This window comes from Penicillium riverlandense (assembly GCF_028828495.1).
Source record: "Penicillium riverlandense strain IBT 135883 chromosome Unknown utg000002l_segment0_segment0, whole genome shotgun sequence".
In the NCBI taxonomy this organism is placed as follows: domain Eukaryota; kingdom Fungi; phylum Ascomycota; class Eurotiomycetes; order Eurotiales; family Aspergillaceae; genus Penicillium; species Penicillium riverlandense.
In genome coordinates, this window is record NW_026643195.1 from 154,844 (window position 1) to 177,050 (window position 22,207).

The window sequence follows — 22,207 nt, forward strand, 5'->3', positions numbered from 1 at the left end:
TTCTTCCCCCCAGACTTCCATCCATGCACGGCCCCGCGGAGGGATTCATGATCATCGGTCCGCTGCTACCTAGTCCATACGACATCATTGTTCAGGTTGGGGGCCAGGTTGGGGGCAGTAACCCCCGTCAGCAGAACCATACATAATAATCATACTAATAATAATCATAATAATATTCATAATAATAATACGGACGAGGCCTCCCAAGGCCTAAATTGGTCTCTCGGAACATCGCACCTGAAACAACCGGAGGACACGGCACGGCCGGCCCACCGTCGGCACCCTTAGTCAGGAATAATGTCTTGGCCAAGCGGCACTAATTGTGTACCGTCAGTCATCCTTGGGAGGACGGCAATCCTGAGCGGAGACAAATAATAAGAGAGTCTCCATTTATTATTAATCCCACCATCTTAGGTGGAGGACCGATTCCAGGGTTCGTCCCTACCCTTCATTATTAATTCCAAGTCTACTACTGAAGTAGTGGACCTGACTGAATATAATTGCAGTGCTGCCAGACTCGTCAGCGGCGGATCGCCCCCGAACTATGGTGGATCGGGCCAGGAAACCTAAATTAGAGCCACAACCAGAGATGGGCAACGGTCGGGAAAGTCAGTAGGGATCAAGATATCAATAGTGAATAGTCATGTCGGCTTCCGGTGGCCGAGAAATGAGAAGTATATCCGGGATAGAACAGGGATTCTGGTCATTGGTGCCAATCTATACTGGAACACGTCCAATATATATCTCCCGTCAAGATCCACGGATCAACATTCTCCCAACTCGTCCAAGAGGATGACAATGATTCATCACCAGTATACAACATCCAGCAACACCAGAATTCGATCACATTAATCATCATCAACACGATTTCATCATAACGACCTGTGTTGTAGAACCAAAGCCCACGATGACTCATCCACACGTGACCCCGCGCGGCGGTTCAACGCGCCGACGCGATGAGCCCAGCAACCTTTGGAATCAGGTCCTCCTCGCTGCGATTGTGATGCCCCCAATGCGCACTATCACCGACTTCTTCCACCGCCCGGCATTCTCCCGGATCAAGTCGAGCCAGTCACCTCCCGAACAGCACAACGAGTTCCCTCCCGTATCCTCGTCACCCCTCAGCGACCCGCCGTCGTCCTCGGCCCTCAATCAAGCCTCCCAACAGCTCCGGAACGAGCTCGAGGTTTCAAGTACACCCACCCAAGATGACATCCGCGACTCCCCCGCCCCATCCCAAAGCTTCCAGAGCATCGAGTCGACTGCGGGGTTATCGACTGGCAGTGGCAGCTTCAACGCTTCTCAGCGCATCCTGAAAGGTGGCAAGGAGGTGGTCACCAATTCGGATGGGGAAGATACAGACTCCATATACTCGCTCGATGATCCAGCGGAATTTTTCAAACCGAGATCAAAGCCAGAACAAAAAGAAGCTCCCGTGCGGCCGGATACGAGCATTTTGTACAAAACGGCCCCGAAGTACAAAAACACACTCGATTCTCTCGTGTACGCTGCGGTCGATGATAATGAAATCGAGGCGAGCGTTGCCAAAGTAAAGGCTACTTTTGCGAAGCCTCAACCGGACAACAACACGTCTACAGGCGAGCAAGTCTTACACAAAGGAATGTTGACATCTGCCCTCGGTGATAACGATGAAGGGTCTGGGTTACAACGTCTTATGGACGCGGTGCGAAGAACCGAAGCCCTCGAACAGGACCGGGTTTGGCATTTCTTTGATTATGACCAAAAGCTGCCGCCAGCCCCAGACTTCCCTCAACACCTGTTTCCTCCAGGGACTCACCTGGCTATGTTGCGGGGTATGATTTACATTTATCCTTGGTGGCTCTCACGCTGACTGAATGAATAGAGCCCGAATCCCGTGAGCGCGCATTCCAGTCGGGCATCCTCGAATTCGCTCTCTCCAGGCGTGCTCTGCCAGACGAGTTTGTTAAATGGATTTTTCAATCTAGTGCGCCACCTGCCATTATTGCTGTAGATCAATGCTGACTCTTGTCCAGTTTCCTCAGAGCCTCGCATTGAGCTGAGACAGGCTTACAGCCGAATGTTGGAGGTTTGTCACAGGAGCGGCCAAGATCCAATCCATCAGTGCTAATGATGGCAACAGCATGCAACAGCAGAACGTGTAGCAGAGCTCATTGGTCCTGATGACATTGATGATCTATTCAGACGCATGGGAGCTAAACCGTGTGTCTTTGATCTCTCCCAACCGGTGAAAACTGACCCTCCATCACGTAAGGCCCGTCTCCCACGGTTACTTTGAATGCCTCTGACCCTCTGTAACAGACACAACGTCAAAACCTAAGCTCAAAGATCGTGCCGTTTTCCTCTCGGTACTGAAATCACTCAACAATGCTGCCTACCTGTAAGTGCCCATTTCTCGGATTTCTCAATGTCGGTGACTGAGAGTCGTTCAGTTTCGGCGATGACACCCGGGAGCGGGCTATCCATGTACTCTTGCGCCTCACACTTGACGCATCCTTGACAGCCGACGCTCTGGTCTGCGCTGAGCTAGAAAGTGCTATCAACTCCATGTTGCGGTATACGCCGGAGGACACCCGTAAAGATTTGGTATGGCCAGTATTGCCCTCTTTGCATATGCAAGCTGACAGAAATAAGGTGCAACGAATTTGTACAACAGTCTACGAGACCATCACGGATGTTTACTTCCAGAGCCGCATTCTGCAGCATATACTACCAACATCCGACTGGATCGCTCTGCTGCGATGCCGACTTGCAGTTGCCTTCTTGCTGCAGACCTCTTCACCATTGACAGAGCCGCCAGAAGTGGCTCTCGACCTGAAACGCATCACGGTACTTCTGTTGCGTGACCAGCGGTTTAACATGAAACGACAGAAAACGAACAGTGATTACGACTATGGCGAGCTGAGTGCCATCACCATTCTACTGAATGTGGCGATCGATTCGTCCCTGTTCGACGTAAAATACAAAGACACCGTCGGCGCGGAGAGAGATTTCGACGCCGCCATCGATAAGCTGGCTACCCAAGTCAAGAAGATTTTCAGCGCCATCGAGGACTCTGGCGCCTCGCATCTCAAACGGATGTTGGCCAAAGAGGCCCTGGAGGCCTTGCATTACCGCATGATCTATGCGGTCCGGTCACGCCCGCCGCCGAAAAAGACATTGTTTCACAACTACGGCCATGCCAACGGCAATATTCAACAGTTCTTCAAATCAAAGCTTGCCTCGGAGCTTGATGGAACCGAGTCTCCATCCGAAGCAGCAACAGCAACAGCAACGCCAGAGCCGGGTGTCTCACTACCAAAAAATGCTGAGATGCCCATTCGAGAACACGAGCAGCATGAAATCCCTCCAAGCGGTTGATATCTTGATGGAGCAACACCCGCCGTCTTCTCTCGCCCAATATCTTGCCTTTTCTCCCCAGCCTATTTTCCATTCGGCAATTGTTCATGATTGATGACCTGATGACCACCTGATGATGATTGAGTACATTTCTTACTACATTATTGCAGTCTCGCTATAATAGAACAAAGCTCGATTCAGAGCAAGTATGAGTTGTGTATGAATATCCTTCTCTATCTCGAAGACCAAAGCGAGGAAGAAGTACCGAACTATAGAACACGAAATGCGGCAAAGGCGGACGCAGCGAACCAAAACTAATCGTAGAATCTCCGGTTCTCGTTCTTCCCAAACAGCGTCTCCCGAACCGCTGGGAGAGCGTCAATCTCCAGCAGCCGCAGCCGCTCCTCGAAGGTATTGTTGATATCGATCTTGCCCTGGCCACCGACGATGATCACACCACCGGCACTGCATCACCCATTATCAGTTGATCATTCAGCCAGAAAGACAGGGAGAAACTTACGATCCCTCCGGCAGCGGATCAGACTCATCCACCGTCACGGTGACATCCGAGCCAACATTATCCTTGAACTCCTTGGCCGCCTCCTCAGCCGCCTTCTTCGCAACATCGATATCCTTCTTCCGTGCCCGAATCGACACCTTCTCCTCGTTAAGGTCGTACAAGCCCTCGAGGACCAGCCCCTTCAGCATAACCTGATACTTCTTCTTGTCGCTCTCTGCAACGGTGGACACCTTATCGCGGGACTTCTGGAACAGCTCATCCAGCAGCTCCTGGCGACCGCCCAGCACGCGCAGCCGGGTGCGGTTCGCCAGCGTCGAGCGGGTGATCTGCTGCGACATGGCGGCCTGCTTAAACTTCTTCTCGTAGAGGGTATCGATCGCGGCGGTCTCCTGGCGCACCAGCTTGGACTTTTCGATCGCGAATTCTTCGTCCGCTTTCAGTTGGATCTCCCGGGCTTTCTCCAGGGCTTCTTGCCGGATGAACGCCGTCATCTTGCGGAGCTCGCCCGCGACCTTTACAACGAATCATCGGTTAGTCTGGTTCATTATTTTCGGAGTGAACGGTAGTACCTGGTCGTCGGAGAGAGCATGGCTTTGAGACATGGTGGGCGGTGGTGTGCTCTCCGGGTGTTGGGTCAATGGAGGGTGAACGTGGCGGCAGGGAGAGACCGAGAGAGAGAGAGTCTAAGCTCGGGTGACTCTTGGCGTGACCGCATCCAGCCCAGCCAAACTCCCTTCTGTTCCTTGTTCTACTGTCAACTCTCTTTCAACTCTCAACAACCATGGCTTTCTTCCGCTAGACCTTTCTCCTGATGCCTCCTTTTCCACCCTCCTCTCTCCTCCCGCCCATGCATATACGATGGGCAATCTAGGTGACCTGTCGCCGCAGGGCAGTGTCGCGGTAAGTGGGCCGCGATTCTGCATGCAAAGCTACGCCCCTAACATCTATGGACAAACCAGATCGGAGTGCTTGTCGGGCTGGTCTCGACCAGTCTCCAGGCCATCGGGCTCACGCTTCAGCGAAAGTCGCATTTACTGGAGGACGAGAAGCACCCGTACGATGTGCGCAGACCACCCTACAAGCGGCGGCGATGGCAGCTGGGCATGGCCATGTTTGTCATCTCCAATATCGTGGGCAGTACCATCCAGATCACTACGCTTCCGCTCCCCGTCCTCTCGACGCTGCAGGCAGTCAGTATCCTCGTTTCGCTACGAAATCACATGAACTAACAGAGTTCGGGACAGTCGGGACTAGTGTTCAATACCATCTTCGCGACGGTCATCCTCGGGGAACCCTTCACTCGATACTCACTCGCGGGCACCGTGCTGGTGTGCATCGGCGCGGTGCTGATTGGGACATTCGGCGCCATCGGGGAGCCTGCACATACTCTGGACCAGCTGTTGGAGCTCCTTCAGCGCCGTCCGTTCCTGCTGTGGATGGGCGGCACGGCGTTGATCGTGGCAGTGATATTGGCAAGCTCGAAGCTGCTGAGGTACTGTTTGCCATCGTCGCGGGCAAGACCGGCCGCCTCCGGTTATCTGGCGCCGCACCTGCAACGGTTACAGGCCCGCGTCAAGCTCATCCGAGGCATGTGCTATGGATCGGTTAGTGGCATTCTGTCGGCTCACACGCTGCTGATGGCCAAGTCGGCCGTGGAGCTGTTGGTGCGCACGGTGGTCGACCGCGTAAACCAGTTCAACCGCTGGCAGTCGTGGGTGATTCTTCTGGCCATGATCTTTCTGGCACTGACACAGCTGTTTTATCTGCACCGCGGCTTGAAGCTATGCAGTACGAGTGTTTTGTATCCGTTTGTATTTTGCATTTACAACATCATCGCCATCCTGGATGGTCTCATCTACTTCCGGCAGGCCTCCCAGCTAGCGGGATACCATGCCGGCCTCATTGCCTTAGGGACAATAATTCTCCTGGGCGGTGTTTTGTGTCTGTCGTGGCGACTCGAAGATATCGACAGCCATACCGCTGTCACCGTGGTCGGGCCCACGCAAACCGGACTCGGCCCCGGCATGGCCGTTGTTGAGGAGCATTCCCCTACGAGAACCGCGCTGCTGGATGGCCGGGACGACGAAGAGGCCCAGATTGGGGAACGCGAGCCACTCCTTCATTCCACTGTTCGTCCGCGCCGTCTTTCGTCTTATCATCGAGCGCGAGCCCCGAGTCTGCCGGTGATTCCGCATTCTGACCAGCGCAATTCGACTGATTTGGACCCGGCCTCCATTTGGGCCGAACTCGACGACTCCGATTATGACTACGATGCGCAAATGCGCTGGTCTACGGACCGGCCACGCAGCACGAGCAGCAGTGCGACGCTGACCAGCCCCGGCCACGGGCTCGCTCGACACTCAACCGTTGGCCCAGCTACTCACGGCCATCTTTGGGCTACTCGCCGAGTGCCGCCCTATGCATACGACAACCGGTGGCGGCGTCCATCGGCGCCTCCGTTGGGGGCCGCAATTGCCCCACGAAAACGGCGAGTACTCGGGAGCTTAAGCCCCTCGACTGGCCCGCAAGAGGTCGCGGGGTACGGCACAATCCAGGAAGATGAGGACAGCGACGATGCCCGGCACAGACACGACGATCCGCAAGACGCAGGAGCAGGTCTCCTCGCAGGCTCGAGGAGAGCCCTCGCAGGCGCCTGGAGACATGGTCGTCAGTTTTGGACCCAATGGACGAGCACCTCCCAGGCGGATGATGAGCGGTCCGTGTCGCCACGCTCTGAGATTAATCTCCCACCGACCCGCCCTGTGAACGGGCAGTCTGTCCCGATTCCGCAGGGAGAGAATGATTCGGCCAAACTATCGCCGTCGTCGTCATCGCCGCCATAGCGACTCGCATAATAATAGCATTTCCGTCGACGGAATGATTGATACCTTTTCCCAACATCTTTCTCTTCTCCCATACCTCAACCCCCACGCCCAACTCACATCACCCTGCAGCCTCCCAGCGACTCAACAAACGGACAGTCGAGGACTTTGGCTTCGTCTTCTCACCACCCGATCCACGGATATTTGTCATGTCATGTCATGTACAGTAAGAGAGCGTTTGTTTTTCTCGACAGAGCCACACCGTGGGTGGCTTCTTGTTGTTTTCTGCTGTGGCTATTAAGACAGCCCAGCCTGGTCACCAGTTGGTGTTGAGTATATATGCCTGGATGAATATACGCCGTTTACACGTTGGAACTTGAACTGCAGTGCCAGTACCTCACACCTGTAATTGCATCGAACCGAGCCACTGTGGAACCCTGTTCAATCCCTGGTCTACATAGGATAGATACTACTGTGAAGAATCATGCACAGATATAAATCACTTCGCACACCAAAGCCAATGACAACAGAGACAGATCCCACGATCAAAGCGTGAACTCTAACCGATTCCCCGCATAATCCCTGGCAAAGAATCGCTTCGGATACTCCTTCCCCTGCGCACCTATTGATTGTTCAAGTATAAATCAGCAAAGCACATTCTCTCTCCCTCCTCCCTCATTCTCAGTGCTTCAGAAAGATGGAGAAGTACATACCCGAATCCACCTCCCCCGGCATGTCCGCCGCCATGGGCGCAGCAGGGCCCTTTCGCAGATAATGCTCGTAAATCCTTGTCTTGAGACGCTCCAGGTCCTCGCGCGAACCGAGCTTGAAGCACGGGTGCCGCGTTCCCGCGGGGTCTGTCGTGCCGAAGGAGACGTGCACTTGTTGGCCTGAGGTGCCAATGTTGAACCTTTTTTTTTTTTAATTTATTTTTGTTATTGAGGAGTCATGAAAGATATTGGAGGGTTGTATGTGTATGGAGCATTTCAATTGGGCGGAAGGTGGGGGGATATTAAGTCGTCATGCTGAAATGTAGCTACCGTGTAGTTACACCTAACCTACACTGCACTGCACTGCATAGCATAGCATAGCATCCAGCGATGACTCGGCGTTTGACTGACTAAGGTGCTGCAAGACAAAAAATAACATACCAAGCTAACGTCCCCCGCTGCAACTCCGGCACAGGCGTCGATTGCAGCTGAAGCGTCCCGCCATAGAACTCCTCCGCCTGGGCGAGGGTCTCCGCGGGGACGGTGAGGTTGATATGCGCGATGCCGGTGATCATGCTGGGCAGGGCAATCTGTCAGTCGGGGAGGAGGTGAGACACTGTCTGTCCGTCGTTGGTTGTCGGAGAGGGAATTGGAGATGTGGGGAGGAAAAGGAAGGAAAGAAAGATGGATCGGATCCCCGGGTATAAGTAAAAATGGTGACACCTCTACCTCCGCTAGAAGAGCCGGAAGTCTAATTCCGAGTCATGAACTATCTCGGCGTGGGATTATGATTAGTTTGCAAAAGTGAGGCCGGGGTTTTTTATTGCCCTCCGGTGGGTGGGTTGGATTTATTCTTGGGATTGTGTAGATGGTCTGCAGATCCTTGCATCAATCAGTATATTTTGTTTGGGTTCTTTATGCATCCATTGAGATGCAAAGACCTGATTGTCTGGGTCCGTATACCTCATCTTGGACGGTAATCATTATTTCCACACATTCTTAGGCATATGAAAGCCACATCTACACGGACCCGTCGTTAATCAACACCTACACTACGAGGGAATTGCACTCAAACCCAAGAACAGGCTCCGATATTCTCCGTACCATACATGAAGACATCCTTCCTGCCAACGAAGCAAAACTCAAGTCCAGCAGAAAGCCCGGGGGAAGGGGCAGCAGTCAACAGTCAACACAGCCAGTGGGACAGACAGACTTTAGCGACAGCTGCAACAACCGAGAGGAAGAAAGCGACCGGGTGACAGGAAGTCATAGTGAAAAAGAGGAGGAAAAAAAAAAGAAAAAGGAAAAAGAGATAAAACACATAACAGAGATTAGGAAACAAGAGGGAAATAATGGGGGTCATTGGGATAGGGCAAACAAAAAGAGGAAAAGAAAACATTTGGGTGAGTAGTAGTGAGAACCGCTTCGCCAACAAATCAATGCACCGTGAACACCACTGCCTCCGCCATTGGTCTAGGAAGAGTGGTCAAGGGCGGAACAGAAACAGCTAGAGTAATCTGCAGGGAGGTTGCATGCTTGCGCTCTTCTCTTCTCTTCTCTTTCTTTTGAGGGGATAAAGATGATTTTTTTTTCGCCTTTTTCTTTGAGAGGGTTTCTTTGTTTGTGACGAGGACACCATCAGCCAGGAAGAGAATCGAACGAATCTCAACGTGCTGACTTCACAATATACAACAGGTGACACACACAAGAACAGACCGAAGGAAGATAGACGAGCACGGAAAGAACCGCGCAAACCTATCTTCCACGGTGAAGAGGATTGAGGACAGATGGACGGGTATCAAATGAACGCAGGATGTCGAGGGGAGAGAGTGAGAGAGGAGGGGGCACAAAAGGGAAAAGAGAAGCAGCAGCGCATCACATCAATCCCTTAAGCAGTGGGCTGGTGCTGGGGCGGCATGCGATTGCCCACAGGCATGCCGGGATACTGGCCACCCTGCTGTTGCTGCTGGAGATTCTGATAATAGGCCATCTGCTGCTGCTGTTCGTTGGTCATGTAGCCTGGGTGCATACCGGCAGGCCGGGGCACGCCCTGAGGCGCGTTGTGACCGACATCCTCGGGCGCCTCGGCGGGGACCTCGGGGCCCTCGACGCCGTTCTCGTTCGCGGTAGGGTCAGGCGCATTCAAGCAGGCCTAACAGACAGGTTAGATAAGATGCGAGACTGATGGGAACGACACGCGATGACTTACCTGGATGAGGTTCTTGCCCTCGGCCTTGGTAACCAGCGGCTGCAGCTTGGGGGTAGTGAAGGTGTAGACGAGGCCCGTCTCGGAAACGACCAGCAGCAGGACTTGAGTACCCGTCAGGACGGACAGCTCGTAGGCCTAGGGAGAGAAAGATTAGATGGGAGGGGTGTGTGTTGGGGGGACATTTTGCGACGCACCTTCTTCATGATACCGGCCTTCCGCTTGGAGAAGGTGATGTGGCGACGCGACTTATCCTGGATGAACTTGATCTCGATCTTGCGGCGCTCACGGCCGGGCTTGTCATCATCATCATCATCGTCCTCGGCGCTCATGCGACCGCGCTTGGTGCCGCGAGTGTCAGCGCCGTTGCCCGTCTGCTGCAGGTCATCGTGGCCGGGGGAAAGCTTCTCGTCGCCGACCGCAGACATATCGGCCATGGTGGATGGGAAGTAGAGTAAAGGTGAGGAGAGAGAGAAAGAGGATGAAAGCACGAGTGGTTGGGTTGGTTTGAGTACCGAAAAGGGTATGATCTCGAGGGGGAAGTAGAAGATGGCCCAATCGAGTAACGCGTTTTGGGATCGCAGGGTGGGAAGGAGGGAAGGGGGGAGAAAGAGCGAAGAAGGCAAAGTGCGGGTTGGGACAGGCAGGCGGTGTGGGAATGGGGGAGTCAGGTGACTCGTGTATGTGACGGGGATGTGACGGTAAGCGTGGCCGGATGGAGCGATATCGAGGGGAGAGAATGGGCAGATGGAAGGGGGAGAAAGTCTACATTGCACTCTTTCTTTCGGTCACTTTCTGGATCCTTTTCCCCTTCCCCTACACCTCTCTACTCCCATACTCGGGATATCCTCCTGACGGTGTTTTCGTAAAGTACTGTCACAAACCCCTCCCAAGCTTCCCCTGATTGGCGGGGGGCCAACGCACTCGCCCCGTACTTTGCCCGGTTTAGGACAAGCGCCGATACCGGGCGTTCTGGCCTCTCGTGCCTGGCCACCGAGAAGAGGAGTAATCACGGAATCGTTAACTAGTTAACTATGGGTTCACGGCAGAGCCAGCCAATCTCGAAATATGTGAGCGTTTTCCATACATAGTACACATATTTCCCGAAAACAACATTCCACATACTCGGATGAGGCAGGGCGGAGGCATCTGCCCCTTCAGCCGCACGCGGAAGATTTGGGTTTGGCCCCAAAGGAGGTGGACGGAGGCCATAATGTGAGATCACATTGGATCATGGAATGACCGTGGGACGGAGAGTTATCGGTAGTGTGGCTACGAATAATGACTAGACTTGTCAGTAGTCAAATCTAGAGACAATCCATCCCCATGTCCTTCCTCCCTGCACTTCCTCGGCCCGATCCGACTCTAAACCGAAAGCAGGAGTCTACCAGACACAAAAATAAATCGAACTCATCATATTCTTCGCATGATTGAAAGCTGAAACGCCAATCGCCAACGCAGACCCAAACACGGTCGTGCGGACAAGTCTATTTTTACAAAAAATGCAAGGCGCGGGGAGAGGAAAAGAGCCCCGGCGGACCGAATGGCACGGGTAGGAAAGAAAACAAGTAAGTGAAATAGGCGAACAAGCCAGGATGGGAGGGGCGGGCACTCGATCGAGCCGGTGCGGCCTCGCAAGAAACGCAGAAGAAAAAGAAGAAAAAGCCATGGGACAATGTCGAGTGTCCGGTCAGGATATAGTGAGAGCGCACACACACAACAAAACCACCAGGTTCTGCACCATACGGGACTCCGCCAATGCAACGCCGGACAAATGAACAGATCAGAAAGTGGAGGGGCGCGGTAGAGTATTGGGCTGCCGATGAGAGAGAAGTGGCGTGGGTCGTGAGGGAATAAAATAAAAGCAAGGAAAATCATATGCAACGAAGTGAAGATGTACGACCATCAGTCCCTCCAAAGGACCAGCCTTTTTCCCCCACGAGATCACTGTTGGTAGGTGCCGCGGATGTAGGAGCTCGTCTTCTCAGCTCCGCCGCCGCCCTTGGGGCCGAGCCAGACAATCTCAATCACGCTGTGGTCCTCATCTTCCTCGCGCACATAGAATTGGTGGACGTTGTCCCCCACCACAAATGCATCGTGGAGCAACCACCGGTCCTTGTTGATGCCGTCCTCCTCAGCGGGCCGTAGAGGACCCAGGCGGTCCTCGTAGCCGCGCGGGTCTTCGGGCCACGTCTTCTCGGTAGCATCAAAGTTGATCGCATCGTCCGGCACACCCGGGCCGTAGGTGTATTTGATGAGGGAGTAACCGTTGGTCAGGACCCAAAAGTGGCGCAATGTCTCGCCAGTGGCTTCGTTGATAAATTCTTCCTGGTCGAAAACCCAGCGCCGCAGCACCGACTTGCGACCCGCCGCGGCCGCCACAGTGGTCATCTTCACCACGTCCTTGGTGTACCAGCTATTCCAGTGATGCATGGTGTCAATCTTACGGCCAGACTCATACACACCGTCCACGGGGTCACCCATATCCATCTGGAACAGCGAGGGCCACAGGGTCAGGGAAGTGTCGCCGAATTTCTGAATGCACTGGCCAAGTTTCTGGTCACCGGGTTGCTCGCCCCACGACTGGCACTCATCGTAGTACTTCATCAGGATTTCGAGCAGCGGCCTCGACACAAAGACACCAGCGCCACCGAAAGCGATGTGACCAAAGGTATCCACCTGCCAGCTGGCCTCCGACAGAGCACCGATGTAGTGCTTCTTCTTAACGTCGAACAGTTTCAATTCCTGGGCGACAGTCGGCAGGGACAGGAAGAACGTATCGTCATCGATGAAGCTGACCCAGGTGGTGTGGGGGCGGTGCTTCTTGATATGATCGGTAAAAGCCTCCACGAGACCAAAGTAGCGCGCAGTAAAGTCCAACGGGGAAGCCTTGAGGGTGACATCCAGGCCACGGTTGCGGAAGTAGATTTCTTGCTTCTCCAGGTCGTCATCCGACTCCGGAACCAGAACGAGAAGACCAGCCTTGGTGTTGCCGTACGAGTAAAGCAGCGAAGGAAGCAAGCGGTCGAGACGGTCCACGGTGGTAGCCAAACCGAACAGGATCTTGGAGGTCTCTTCGAGATCGTCGTCCCTGGCCACCGTGACATCGACGATCTCCGGACAGACCATCTCTTTATCATTCTCCGGAGACATGGTCATTCCACGCTCCAGGGCGACCATGGGCGGCAACACGGGCTGCTCAATCTCCTCCAGGGTGTGGAACTCGGTGTGGGCATCCACATGGCGGGGGCGCAAGTAGGCGCGGGTATAGTTCTTGCGGGTGAGCCATTCGTAGAAGGGGAGAGGGGCCTCCAGACCCGGGTCGACCTCGCAGGGCTGGGTTGGCGATTTTGACAACTTTTGGCTGGCAGCCGAACTAACCCGATCGATGGGGTGTTTGAACCGCAGAAAGGCCGTCCGGTCGTAGCGTTCCATGCACCAGAAGAAGATGGCGATGGACACCAGGGCGATTAACGGAAACGCCGTCTTCAGCCGGAAGGTAGGCATTCTGACGGGGGAAGTAGATGATTTTTCCAACATGTAAGAGGAGGGTGGATGACAGTGGGACTCTCAGGGAGCCCGGGGGTGGTATGTGTTCTGGGGGCGAGGTGAGCCAGCTGAAGTGTGGAAAGTTAAAAGCAGACCCGGAAGCACGGATCTAATAAACGAGTGTGGAAGTCTTTTGTCGAAAGAGTGACAGGCAGATCAAAGTTGCCGGAAAAGATCTTTTTTGTTTCTTTTTTTTTAATTCAACGAGAGGCTGGCAGCGTCGGGACCCGCGACACGGTCCAAGAGAGGGAGGAAGTCGGGAGCGGAAAAGATCAGGGGAGAGGAGAGGGTGTCAAGGCAAGGAAACCAACGCGGCTGGACGATGCGTCCAGAGCGATAGACCGATGTCTTTTGTTCGGGAGGGAAGGCGAAGTTTCAGAGAGGAGAAGAGAAGAGAAGAAGAAGAAAGTGTGGAAGTGAAGGATGGGAAAAAAGGGAGAGCGACAGAGGGAAGCGGATTATGAGTGGCTGCGATCTGTAGTGGGCATGCCGACCGTGGGTTGCGTGTATTACCGTATTATGCTGTGGACGCAAGTGGGCAACGGGGGAGTGGCTTTCCTTCACGACTATTATTCCTCTTCTGCTGGGTGTGATGGATTCGTATGATATGGTCCCTTCGCTTGCTTCGATAATTTCCTGTGTGTTTCCAGCCGACTCTTGCTCCTATCGCCACTCGGGCTGCCTATCGCCCACAGTATGTGTTGAAGTGATCGGCGGCCACGGTAATTTTGCCTCCCATCTTTGATCCTCTTGTGTACATCTATCTACAAGTCATCGTGTCATGGATCAGATTATGGCCATTAAGCGCGGAGTCCGGTAGGATGCAAGCAGCTCATCCGACTGATGGCCGGATGCGGTCGTATCAACAGCACGCCGATCTCGTCAGTGGTCACCTCCCAGGGACGCATTTCCGGAGACGGTGATGGTATTCCCATTACGGTTCTTCCTATCATGATGATGGATGAGGAATCACGTCATGCAATTACAGGACACACCAACGATCGCCAGTCCCGGCCAGTCAGGGGTCGCCCGAGAGGGGGCCAAGGAGCCTGGGCGGCCCCACCGACGCGTGTCCTCTGGCAGTGCTCAACTGCGCTACGGAGTTACTCAGCTACAGATTTTAACTAGTGATTGAAAAGGGACGGAAAGCTTATCGAGTACCTTAGTCACTAACTTACCGGTAGTTAGGTTTTTGGCCCTGGTGGCGACGCTGGGAATACTGCGGTGGGCCCGGATCGACGCACGAACTGGCCAACCCTGGGCCCGGTGTCCCTGGATGCGAGGAGGCGTTGGCCACAATACATTTGTTGAACATGGCGGTAGAGGGACGTTATATCTAGATTAAGGCCGGGAAGACGCGACCGAGGAATGGTGTTTTAGGGTTATGACATATACTGGTCCAAGACGAGGGACGGTGGAGATGCCTAGTCCCCATCGCAAGTCTCGACTCAGTCTTTGGACTACATGTCAATCTAAAATTTTTAAATTAATGACCCCAGGCCTAAGCGAGAAGAGGATTCAACCTTCACCCAAGCAGAGTAGGCAAGTAGCTCTGTACCAGAGAAACCCCCTGGCGTGCTACTCCCTCATTTACACGGTGCTGGTCGATGGCCCTCTTTTGGTGGCCCTCTTGTTGGTGACCCTCTTTTTGGAGAGCCATAAAAGGAGCACCCCACAGGGGCCAGAAGGTCGGGATGACGGAGACTCCTTTGACGGGCGAGGCCAAACCAAGCTACATATTAGAAACCTCACACGTCACGGCGACTTGATATCTAGTGCTTGTAGAGCCTACCTACACTTCGGGCGTGCCATTAAGCTTGAATCGCAGCCTTGGCATGCAGTCCGGGCGAAAAAGGGGCAATCAAAATTTGAATGTATCCAGTTTACCAAGACCCTGAAATGCCGTCAAATATAGTGGAGCCGACCCTGCGTTCGAGGTAAGTGAGCGGCCAGCCTGGCATCTTTAGCTGCGGGCGGCTGTTAATTACATAGTCGTCACTACTCTCAATAAAACATACTAGCATGTACCAATTTCCTGTTCATCGAATTACCAGTAAAGACCTATTGTAACTACCCGACGAACCATACGGTAACGCAGAATAGGAATAGGGGAATCGCACGTATAAAATGATGCGATCTGTCGCCATCCGCTATTGACCTCTGGCGGCTCTGGCCCCCTATGAGCACGAATCATGCCAGGATCGCGCTCCCCGCCCGCTCCTTGGCAGCCTAGCCCGACTGGGTGTCTGCTTTCCGGCAGCCGCCCGTGTCCGCACGGATACGGATAGGGGAGATTGGCTTGGCTGTTATCCGTTTCGGGTGACCTGAACCACCCACAGCCAATGTGTTTTACATGACAGAGGAATCCCATACTACAGTACAAAATACAGCGTAGAATCGTTGTGCCATGATTCGCTCGGTGCGACCGACGATCCGCCGGGGATTGATGAACGAGGTCGTATACAACCCGCAGATCAACCCGTGTCCTAGGGCCGTGACCGTTGCATGGAAAAGTGTAGAAAACCAATGGATGGTCCTTGGTAGAGTCGATCGATGGGCACTAAATGCTAATCGTGGTTACAGTACTTAATGATCAGACCCTAGTTAAGCTGCATGATATACAATGTCATTATGTACCCGCGCTAGCCACTGTGAACATAGCATATAGCACTTAGTATGTAGATGAAACATACCCCACTGGCCCCTTTGTCTCTTGTCAGTCCGTCAATGTAAATCTGTGTAAAGTATTCTTGTGACTGGTAAGATGTTTTATCAGATCCCCTTCGCTTACTACGAAGGAATCAGTAAGTTACGTTATTGTTTGTACTCGAAAACTCTACTCTGCTCTGACTGTGTTTCAGATTTATCCTCCGATACACTTTCCGATGTGCAATGTACAACACGCGCGTCATTCCAACGGAGAGAGGGATGTTCCTTGCGGAACACAAACACGCACCTCCTCGCTTCAGGCAGACATGTCACCCCGATCTGCAGGGTCGAGGGATGGTCCGTCGCTAGTACATACGCGGCACAGGTAACTAGTACTATGCAAAGGGGATATAGCCTTGAACATGGAAAGAATCGAAGCTCTGCTTCACATATGACCTCATTGACGGAACGGTGTCTTCATCGCGCAACCGTGGCCTGTTTCATGGTCGTAGAGCCGGAGAATTAAGTTCAGACTCGGCAGGGGCCGCCGGCGGGGTCAAAAGGTTAGAGCGTTGCATCCTCTCTACTAATGTGTCGTGGCAACAACACTAACTAGCAGCCTTGAGGACTATGTATTACCACGCAGGACAATCAAGGGGAGATCGCCGAAGAAGAAGATCATCTTCCCCCGCTTTTACTAGTACATAGATTCATATGCAAGGACTGCGCTGAGATCGACACGGGATGAAGCAGATCAGCTGGTGTGATAGATTCTTCTTTCGTTGGTTAGGCAGCTGAGCCACCTTCGTACGACGTGGAACATGACAGTGTCTACGACATGATCCACATAATAATAGCTGTACAGTACCATTACTGATTATAGAATTCCGAGCCTGAGTGAGTAGAGTAGACTGTGTATGTCATGGTAGGACTCGCTGACATGTCCTCGTGTGAGTAAAATTGCTCAGTATGTACAAGATGTTATGCTACAAATCAGTCATCGGAAGCGCCGTCGCGATCATCAAAAATCATAAACTCGTCACTGCGAGCCTCATTGCCCATGATCTTCTGCCATGCCTCCTTGACCACACCGACGGTCTCGTCTTCGAACGCGAGGTCAAGGTTGGGAGGCGGGAAGCTGTGAACATGGGGCGAATGCTCTGAGAGGGTCGGTGGGATGTCGCCGTTGCTCAACCGCCCCAGCTGGCTGTATCGCAGAGACCAAAGAACAGTGGCTTGGGGTCCTTCTGCTTGAAGTAGTCGGGCCACGGCGGAATCGAGAAGAGACTGGCCGTCTGGCCCGGGTTGAGCCACACTGCCGTAGATGATGCCTGTGCATACTGCGTTAGCGGTATGATTTGAGAAAAGGAAAGTAACAAATCGATAATATCCAAATCCATGCTCGTGATCAGGTTGATAAAGAAATCTCATCAATGGAATTACAGCCAATGTAGATAAGTTTTGAAAAAAATCATCATGCGAGCGGGTCCAGAAGGCATAGGAGCTAGAAGAAAACTTACTCTGCTGTCGGGGACAGTCGCCAGTGTCGCTCGAATGAATCTGCAGATACACCGGGGGAGACTGCGGGCTGTCCAAGGTGGACCCGGGAAACATCAGAACGGCATTGGCAGGGAAAGGGGCCCCTTCAACTGTGACGGGGAAAAGGGACTCGAAGATGGCAGATACAATCGTGATTGACCGCGCGACTTTGATGCCGGAAGATTCACTCTGCTTCTGGGACGGCAGATCCCAGATCGCGCCGACCACGGACCGGGTCTGCACGGACTCTCCGGTGGATAGCTGTACCTTGACAGGATGTTCCTCAGCATCTGAGTCCTCAACCGACTGGATACCCGTATCCAGTGCATAAACGGCCCCGCCAACGGCAGAGGCACGGCAGGCGACCTGCAGGATCTCTGATCCACCACCATATTTGGAGATCACAGCTCCGAAACCAGGCCCGAGCGCACCAATGGATGCCAGATGCCTTTTGACCCGGGGAACAGCGTAGCTGGCAGATGTCTCTGGCTGGGCTAGTTGGGAGAGTGATAGGGATTGCAATGGGTTATGAAGGTCCGCCGGAACGCTGAACTTGGAAGCCAAGTACTCTTCAAAGGGCATGGACAAGTCTTCAGCCTCGGGGGCCAGGTCCTCCTCGTCAGCTGGTTTACTGATATGGCGTAAGAACCGCATCAGAGACCTCTTGGACTTCATGGAGATACGGGTATCCGCGAATACATCCTCGCGGTTGCCCGGGACGCGCTGGAGAACCCGGGCTGCACCGGTGAGAGTGCCATTCTCTTCAGATGTATAGATCCACCAGCTGCCCACCGCCATAAAATCTAGCTGGCGGTAGACCTTGGAAGAGATCAAGGTGGAGATTAGTAGGGATCGGGTGTAAAGGAAGTAGGGGGAGAGGGAGAGGGTGTAAGAACGGCTCGGGGAGAGCTTCGGGCGGTCTGTTTGAGAGGGATCTGGGGCATCGTGGGGTGTTACGATGCTGACATCTTCAAATGGAGATTGACCAGGCCCTAGGAATGGTTAGCGATGCACCGGATGGGGAGATCAACACAACCCACGTTGGTTGACACCGTCCATCCATTGCTGAGCCTCGTCCAGACTGAACGCTGCCTCGGTTCCGCCATAATATGGGTTCTTGTCCACATGAAGGACTTTTTTTCCCGAGCGCGAGAGAGCTCTTTCGTGACCGGGTCAGCGAGAGCTCCAAGCTCATGCTGCCAAGAAAACACTCACAGCGCCAGAAGAGACTCGGCCAGCCCTGTGCCTGCGATGATCACATCCCAAGAGGAATCAGCCAGGGTTTCCATCTCTACATGAGGACGGCGTGAAGCATGAGAAGCAGAGAAGAAAACGAAAACCACGAGAAAAAGAAGCTAGACGATCAGGTGACTGACCGTCTATGCCCAACCGGGTTAGCGCAACAGGATAAATGTGGGCAATATTTTTCCCGCTTCTTTTTCTCTCTTCATCCACTTCCCGTGCTCAGCACAGACAAGTTGCCCTCATATGGCATGCTGGTCTACAATGGCACGACCTTCACTGGTGCAGCCATGTTTGGGGAGTGGGAGATGAGAATCTGGTCACTCTGTATCTGCTGCTCCGGATGGACACATCTGATGGAAGCGGTTCGTTTTGTAGTGATACATTTATGTCTCTAGGGACTATCTCTGTCTGTCGATGGTCATCGGACAGGAAACTATGTAGATGTAGTTGATCCAGCTCGGACAATGAGCGCGTCGCTGCTCTCAGCGGGCGCAATGCCCGACCGGGCGTCCTGGACGTTCTTCTCCCACCACCGCCGTCACCGTCCGAACCCGGGATGGGTGACACGGGTTCTCCGGCAGGATTTTTGTTTGCAATTCTCACCCAGAATAATGCACCGCTGGGGAGTAGAGATGATGCCGTAGGGGAGTATGTCAAGGCTGCAAGAAAGTAGGCGCAGGCCTTCTCACTCCTCGCCTCCCTCTTCCACCACCCGCGCCCGAATGATCTTCACCTCGTCCATAGGCTTGTCGTCGCTACTGGTCTTCACCAGCCCCATCCGCTGAATGATCCTCATACCACTCTTGACGCGACCAAAGATGGTGTGTTTCCCATCCAACCACGGCGTCGGAGCGAGCGTGATGAAGAATTGACTGCCATTGGTATTGGGACCACTGTTGGCCATGCTCAAGACTCCCGCGCCCGTGTGTTTGAGGTCGGAACGGATCTCGTCTTCGAATTTCTCGCCGTAGATGGAGCTGCCTCCTCGGCCAGTGCCAGTGGGATCACCGGTTTGGACCATGAAGTTGGGGATGATGCGGTGGAAGATGACATTGTTGTAGTATCCGCGCTGCGCGAGGGTCGCGAAGTTCTTGCATGTCTAGAGAGCCACAGTCAGTACATGGAACACATGGGGCGGGTGTTCCGCGGGGTTCAGACCTTTGGCGCATGGGTGTTGTAGAGCTCGACGGTGAAGGAGCCCTGCGGGGAGTTAGTGGTAGGTCGCAGAAGATGGATAGAGCACTGGGGTATTACCATCGAAGTATCAAATGCCACGTCAGTCGCCATGGTGAGTGTATGGTGTAGGGAACGAGTTGAGTAAGTGCGTGAAAGGAAAGAAGAGTTGAACAGAGAAAGAAGAGGTCGGTGGAGCTTGGCAGATCCCGATCCCCCAACTAACCAACAATGATTCCCACTTGACAACCACCATGGATTAACTGACGGTTTCACCCTCGCTCATTCATCACTCCCTCACACCCTCCCTGCCCATTACCATGGCCGAAGTCAGCCCCTTCGCGGAGCTGCTCGGGCAGGCCTTCTATCACTTCGACCGCGTCAAGCCTCTCCTTCCGACATACGGCCACCTGCTTGTTTCGGCGCTGTTTCCCATCTGGATCGGTGCTCATGCCTCCCTGTCGCGGCCTTCCTCTGCCGCCAAACCCTCGAAGGAAGACACGGATCCCGAAGACACCGACGATGAGGAGGAGGAATCAAGTCCCATGCAGAAGATGGAGAACCTTGAAGCATCAGATGCCTTGATGTTTCCCTTGACGGCGGGACTAACACTGGGTGGTCTGTACATGGTGATCAAATGGCTGGAAGATCCGGCCATTTTGAACAAGATCCTCAGCTTCTACTTCTCTCAGATGGGACTGTTCTTCGCCATTGCGTTTCTGAAAGACACTCTCTTGGTTCTGAGGTCGTTTCTCTTTCCTAGATACTATCGGCATGCAGGAAAGCTTTGGCAGGTGAACCAATCCGAGCGCGTTTTCAAGGCTTCTGCGACAGACATACGGTGCTCGCCTCTTCCGGGCATCCTTGGTGCAGTTCCTCTGCCCAACAAGATCCTGGCCATGCTCTGGACTTGTCGCCATGTGGCATACCAACGACTCAGACTTCGTGCTCATGTACGCGGCCTGCTGAATGCCAAAGGACTGGTCGGATTGCTGGATCTCCTGAGCGGAACCATTGCTCTGATCGCCGTGGGCTATTTCGCGTTTGTGACTAAACCGTGGTGGTTGACCAACTTCCTCGGCTTCAGCTTCTGCTACGGAGCTCTGCAATTCATGTCGCCTTCGACGTTCTGGACGGGCTCGCTCATTTTGGGATCTTTATTCTTCTATGACATCTACTTTGTCTTTTTCACGCCTCTCATGGTCACGGTCGCCACCAAACTCGATGTACCAATCAAGCTACTCTTCCCACGGCCCACCGAAGACCCGGACGTCGTGTCGTTGGCCATGCTGGGTCTTGGTGATATCGTTGTTCCTGGCATGATGGTTGGTCTGGCCCTACGCTTTGATCTGTTTCTGTATTACCAGCGCAAGGGACTGCAAAAGGCACAAGCAGAAAAGTCGTCCGAGGAAGCGATTGTCAAGCCCGAGTACCAGTCGGCCACCGGCGCTTGGGGGGAACGATTCTGGGCGTCGTCGATCGCGCCAGGTGAGCCTGAGCTCCAACCCCCGTACCACGATGCACGGTCTTTCCCGAAGACATACTTCAAAGCCAGTGTGGTCGGGTATATCTTCGGAATGATCGCCACTCTTTTGGCCATGCAATTCTCAAACCATCCCCAACCGGCTCTCTTGTATTTGGTTCCCGGTGTTTTGACCTCGTTGTGGGGAACTGCGTGGTCCAAGGGCGCGATTCGCACCATGTGGGAATTTTCTGATGCAGAGGAGGTGGAAGAGGATGATGCAGAGAAAAAGAAGGAGGAGGAGGGTAAAAGCAAAGACCCCACACAAAGCCAGAAGAGTCTGATCATGCGTCTCTTCTCGGGCGATGTGAAGGCATTCGGACCAGCCGATAAGAGCTCAGACAAACAGACGACCAAAAAGGCAAGTGAGAACGACTTAGACTCAAAGTCTGATGAAAGCAAGAACGATGATGATGGTCAGGACGAAAAGAAAGCGGTCGATGATGATCTGGACTTGGTCTCCTTCTCTATCTCGTTCCCCCGCAAATCTAAGAAGGAAGCTAGCGATGGTTCATCCGCTGGAGAAGATGAAACAGATGATATGATCGTTGTTTCTGACCTCAGCAACGGTGGAAACGAGCCACCCGCGAAGAGAAGACGACGCAGCCCGAAGAACGAGACTACATCAGGCTAGAGCTTAGGAGGATTGAACTTGCATATCAAGTTGGAGCAAAGGATTTCCATGTTACGACCAACAATAGATAGGTACAAGGACAGCACAATATGATTCGCATTATTCATTCATTTTACATGCCTATATTCAGTAGGGTATAAAGTCAAGCAAAGCCAGACCACTTCCTGACCGTTTGTGATATACATCGGCGTCATCAGACACTACTGCCCAATGCCTCTCCAAAATATCAATCGCTCTAAGAATATTTCGTATCCGTAATGTCTCGTATAGCTTCAAGAGTAGCTCTCGGACTATGACCC

The 22,207-nt window shown here is 53.4% G+C and overlaps 9 protein-coding genes across 9 annotated transcripts; 3 read left to right on the top strand and 6 right to left on the bottom strand.

Moving 5' to 3' along the window:
- Positions 1 to 907: 907 nt before the first annotated feature.
- N7474_002346 (uncharacterized protein) lies at positions 908 to 3,360 on the top strand (the record flags this gene model as incomplete). The annotated part of the gene is made up of 7 exons (XM_057193761.1): positions 908 to 1,814; positions 1,865 to 1,966; positions 2,016 to 2,068; positions 2,123 to 2,249; positions 2,302 to 2,380; positions 2,433 to 2,586; positions 2,635 to 3,360. The coding sequence occupies 7 exons, from the start codon at positions 908 to 910 to the stop codon at positions 3,358 to 3,360; spliced, it is 2,148 nt and encodes a 715-aa protein (XP_057055116.1).
- Positions 3,361 to 3,653: 293 nt separating this feature from the next.
- On the bottom strand, positions 3,654 to 4,461 carry N7474_002347 (H(+)-transporting V1 sector ATPase subunit E; the record flags this gene model as incomplete). Its single annotated transcript, XM_057193762.1, has 3 exons — positions 3,654 to 3,804; positions 3,860 to 4,371; positions 4,429 to 4,461. 3 exons carry the CDS (start codon positions 4,459 to 4,461, stop codon positions 3,654 to 3,656), a joined length of 696 nt encoding a protein of 231 aa, XP_057055117.1.
- A 256-nt stretch (positions 4,462 to 4,717) lies between these two features.
- N7474_002348 (uncharacterized protein) lies at positions 4,718 to 6,702 on the top strand (the record flags this gene model as incomplete). Its single annotated transcript, XM_057193763.1, has 3 exons — positions 4,718 to 4,759; positions 4,819 to 5,049; positions 5,104 to 6,702. 3 exons carry the CDS (start codon positions 4,718 to 4,720, stop codon positions 6,700 to 6,702), a joined length of 1,872 nt encoding a protein of 623 aa, XP_057055118.1.
- Positions 6,703 to 7,226: 524 nt separating this feature from the next.
- N7474_002349 (putative glyoxalase family protein) lies at positions 7,227 to 7,966 on the bottom strand (the record flags this gene model as incomplete). Its single annotated transcript, XM_057193764.1, has 4 exons — positions 7,227 to 7,303; positions 7,395 to 7,591; positions 7,744 to 7,749; positions 7,833 to 7,966. 4 exons carry the CDS (start codon positions 7,964 to 7,966, stop codon positions 7,227 to 7,229), a joined length of 414 nt encoding a protein of 137 aa, XP_057055119.1.
- Positions 7,967 to 9,279: 1,313 nt separating this feature from the next.
- On the bottom strand, positions 9,280 to 10,034 carry N7474_002350 (uncharacterized protein; the record flags this gene model as incomplete). Its single annotated transcript, XM_057193765.1, has 3 exons — positions 9,280 to 9,543; positions 9,601 to 9,735; positions 9,795 to 10,034. 3 exons carry the CDS (start codon positions 10,032 to 10,034, stop codon positions 9,280 to 9,282), a joined length of 639 nt encoding a protein of 212 aa, XP_057055120.1.
- A 1,507-nt stretch (positions 10,035 to 11,541) lies between these two features.
- On the bottom strand, positions 11,542 to 13,104 carry gfsA (glycosyltransferase family 31 protein; the record flags this gene model as incomplete). Its single annotated transcript, XM_057193766.1, has 1 exon — positions 11,542 to 13,104. One exon carries the CDS (start codon positions 13,102 to 13,104, stop codon positions 11,542 to 11,544), a length of 1,563 nt encoding a protein of 520 aa, XP_057055121.1.
- Positions 13,105 to 16,788: 3,684 nt separating this feature from the next.
- On the bottom strand, positions 16,789 to 18,623 carry N7474_002352 (putative Rab geranylgeranyl transferase escort protein; the record flags this gene model as incomplete). Its single annotated transcript, XM_057193767.1, has 4 exons — positions 16,789 to 17,126; positions 17,316 to 18,326; positions 18,375 to 18,493; positions 18,550 to 18,623. The coding sequence occupies 4 exons, from the start codon at positions 18,621 to 18,623 to the stop codon at positions 16,789 to 16,791; spliced, it is 1,542 nt and encodes a 513-aa protein (XP_057055122.1).
- Positions 18,624 to 19,264: 641 nt separating this feature from the next.
- Positions 19,265 to 19,866, bottom strand: cyp1 (putative peptidyl prolyl cis-trans isomerase (CypC); the record flags this gene model as incomplete). The annotated part of the gene is made up of 3 exons (XM_057193768.1): positions 19,265 to 19,678; positions 19,738 to 19,779; positions 19,834 to 19,866. The coding sequence occupies 3 exons, from the start codon at positions 19,864 to 19,866 to the stop codon at positions 19,265 to 19,267; spliced, it is 489 nt and encodes a 162-aa protein (XP_057055123.1).
- Positions 19,867 to 20,072: 206 nt separating this feature from the next.
- On the top strand, positions 20,073 to 21,908 carry N7474_002354 (aspartic endopeptidase; the record flags this gene model as incomplete). Its single annotated transcript, XM_057193769.1, has 1 exon — positions 20,073 to 21,908. The coding sequence occupies one exon, from the start codon at positions 20,073 to 20,075 to the stop codon at positions 21,906 to 21,908; it is 1,836 nt and encodes a 611-aa protein (XP_057055124.1).
- Positions 21,909 to 22,207: the final 299 nt, after the last annotated feature.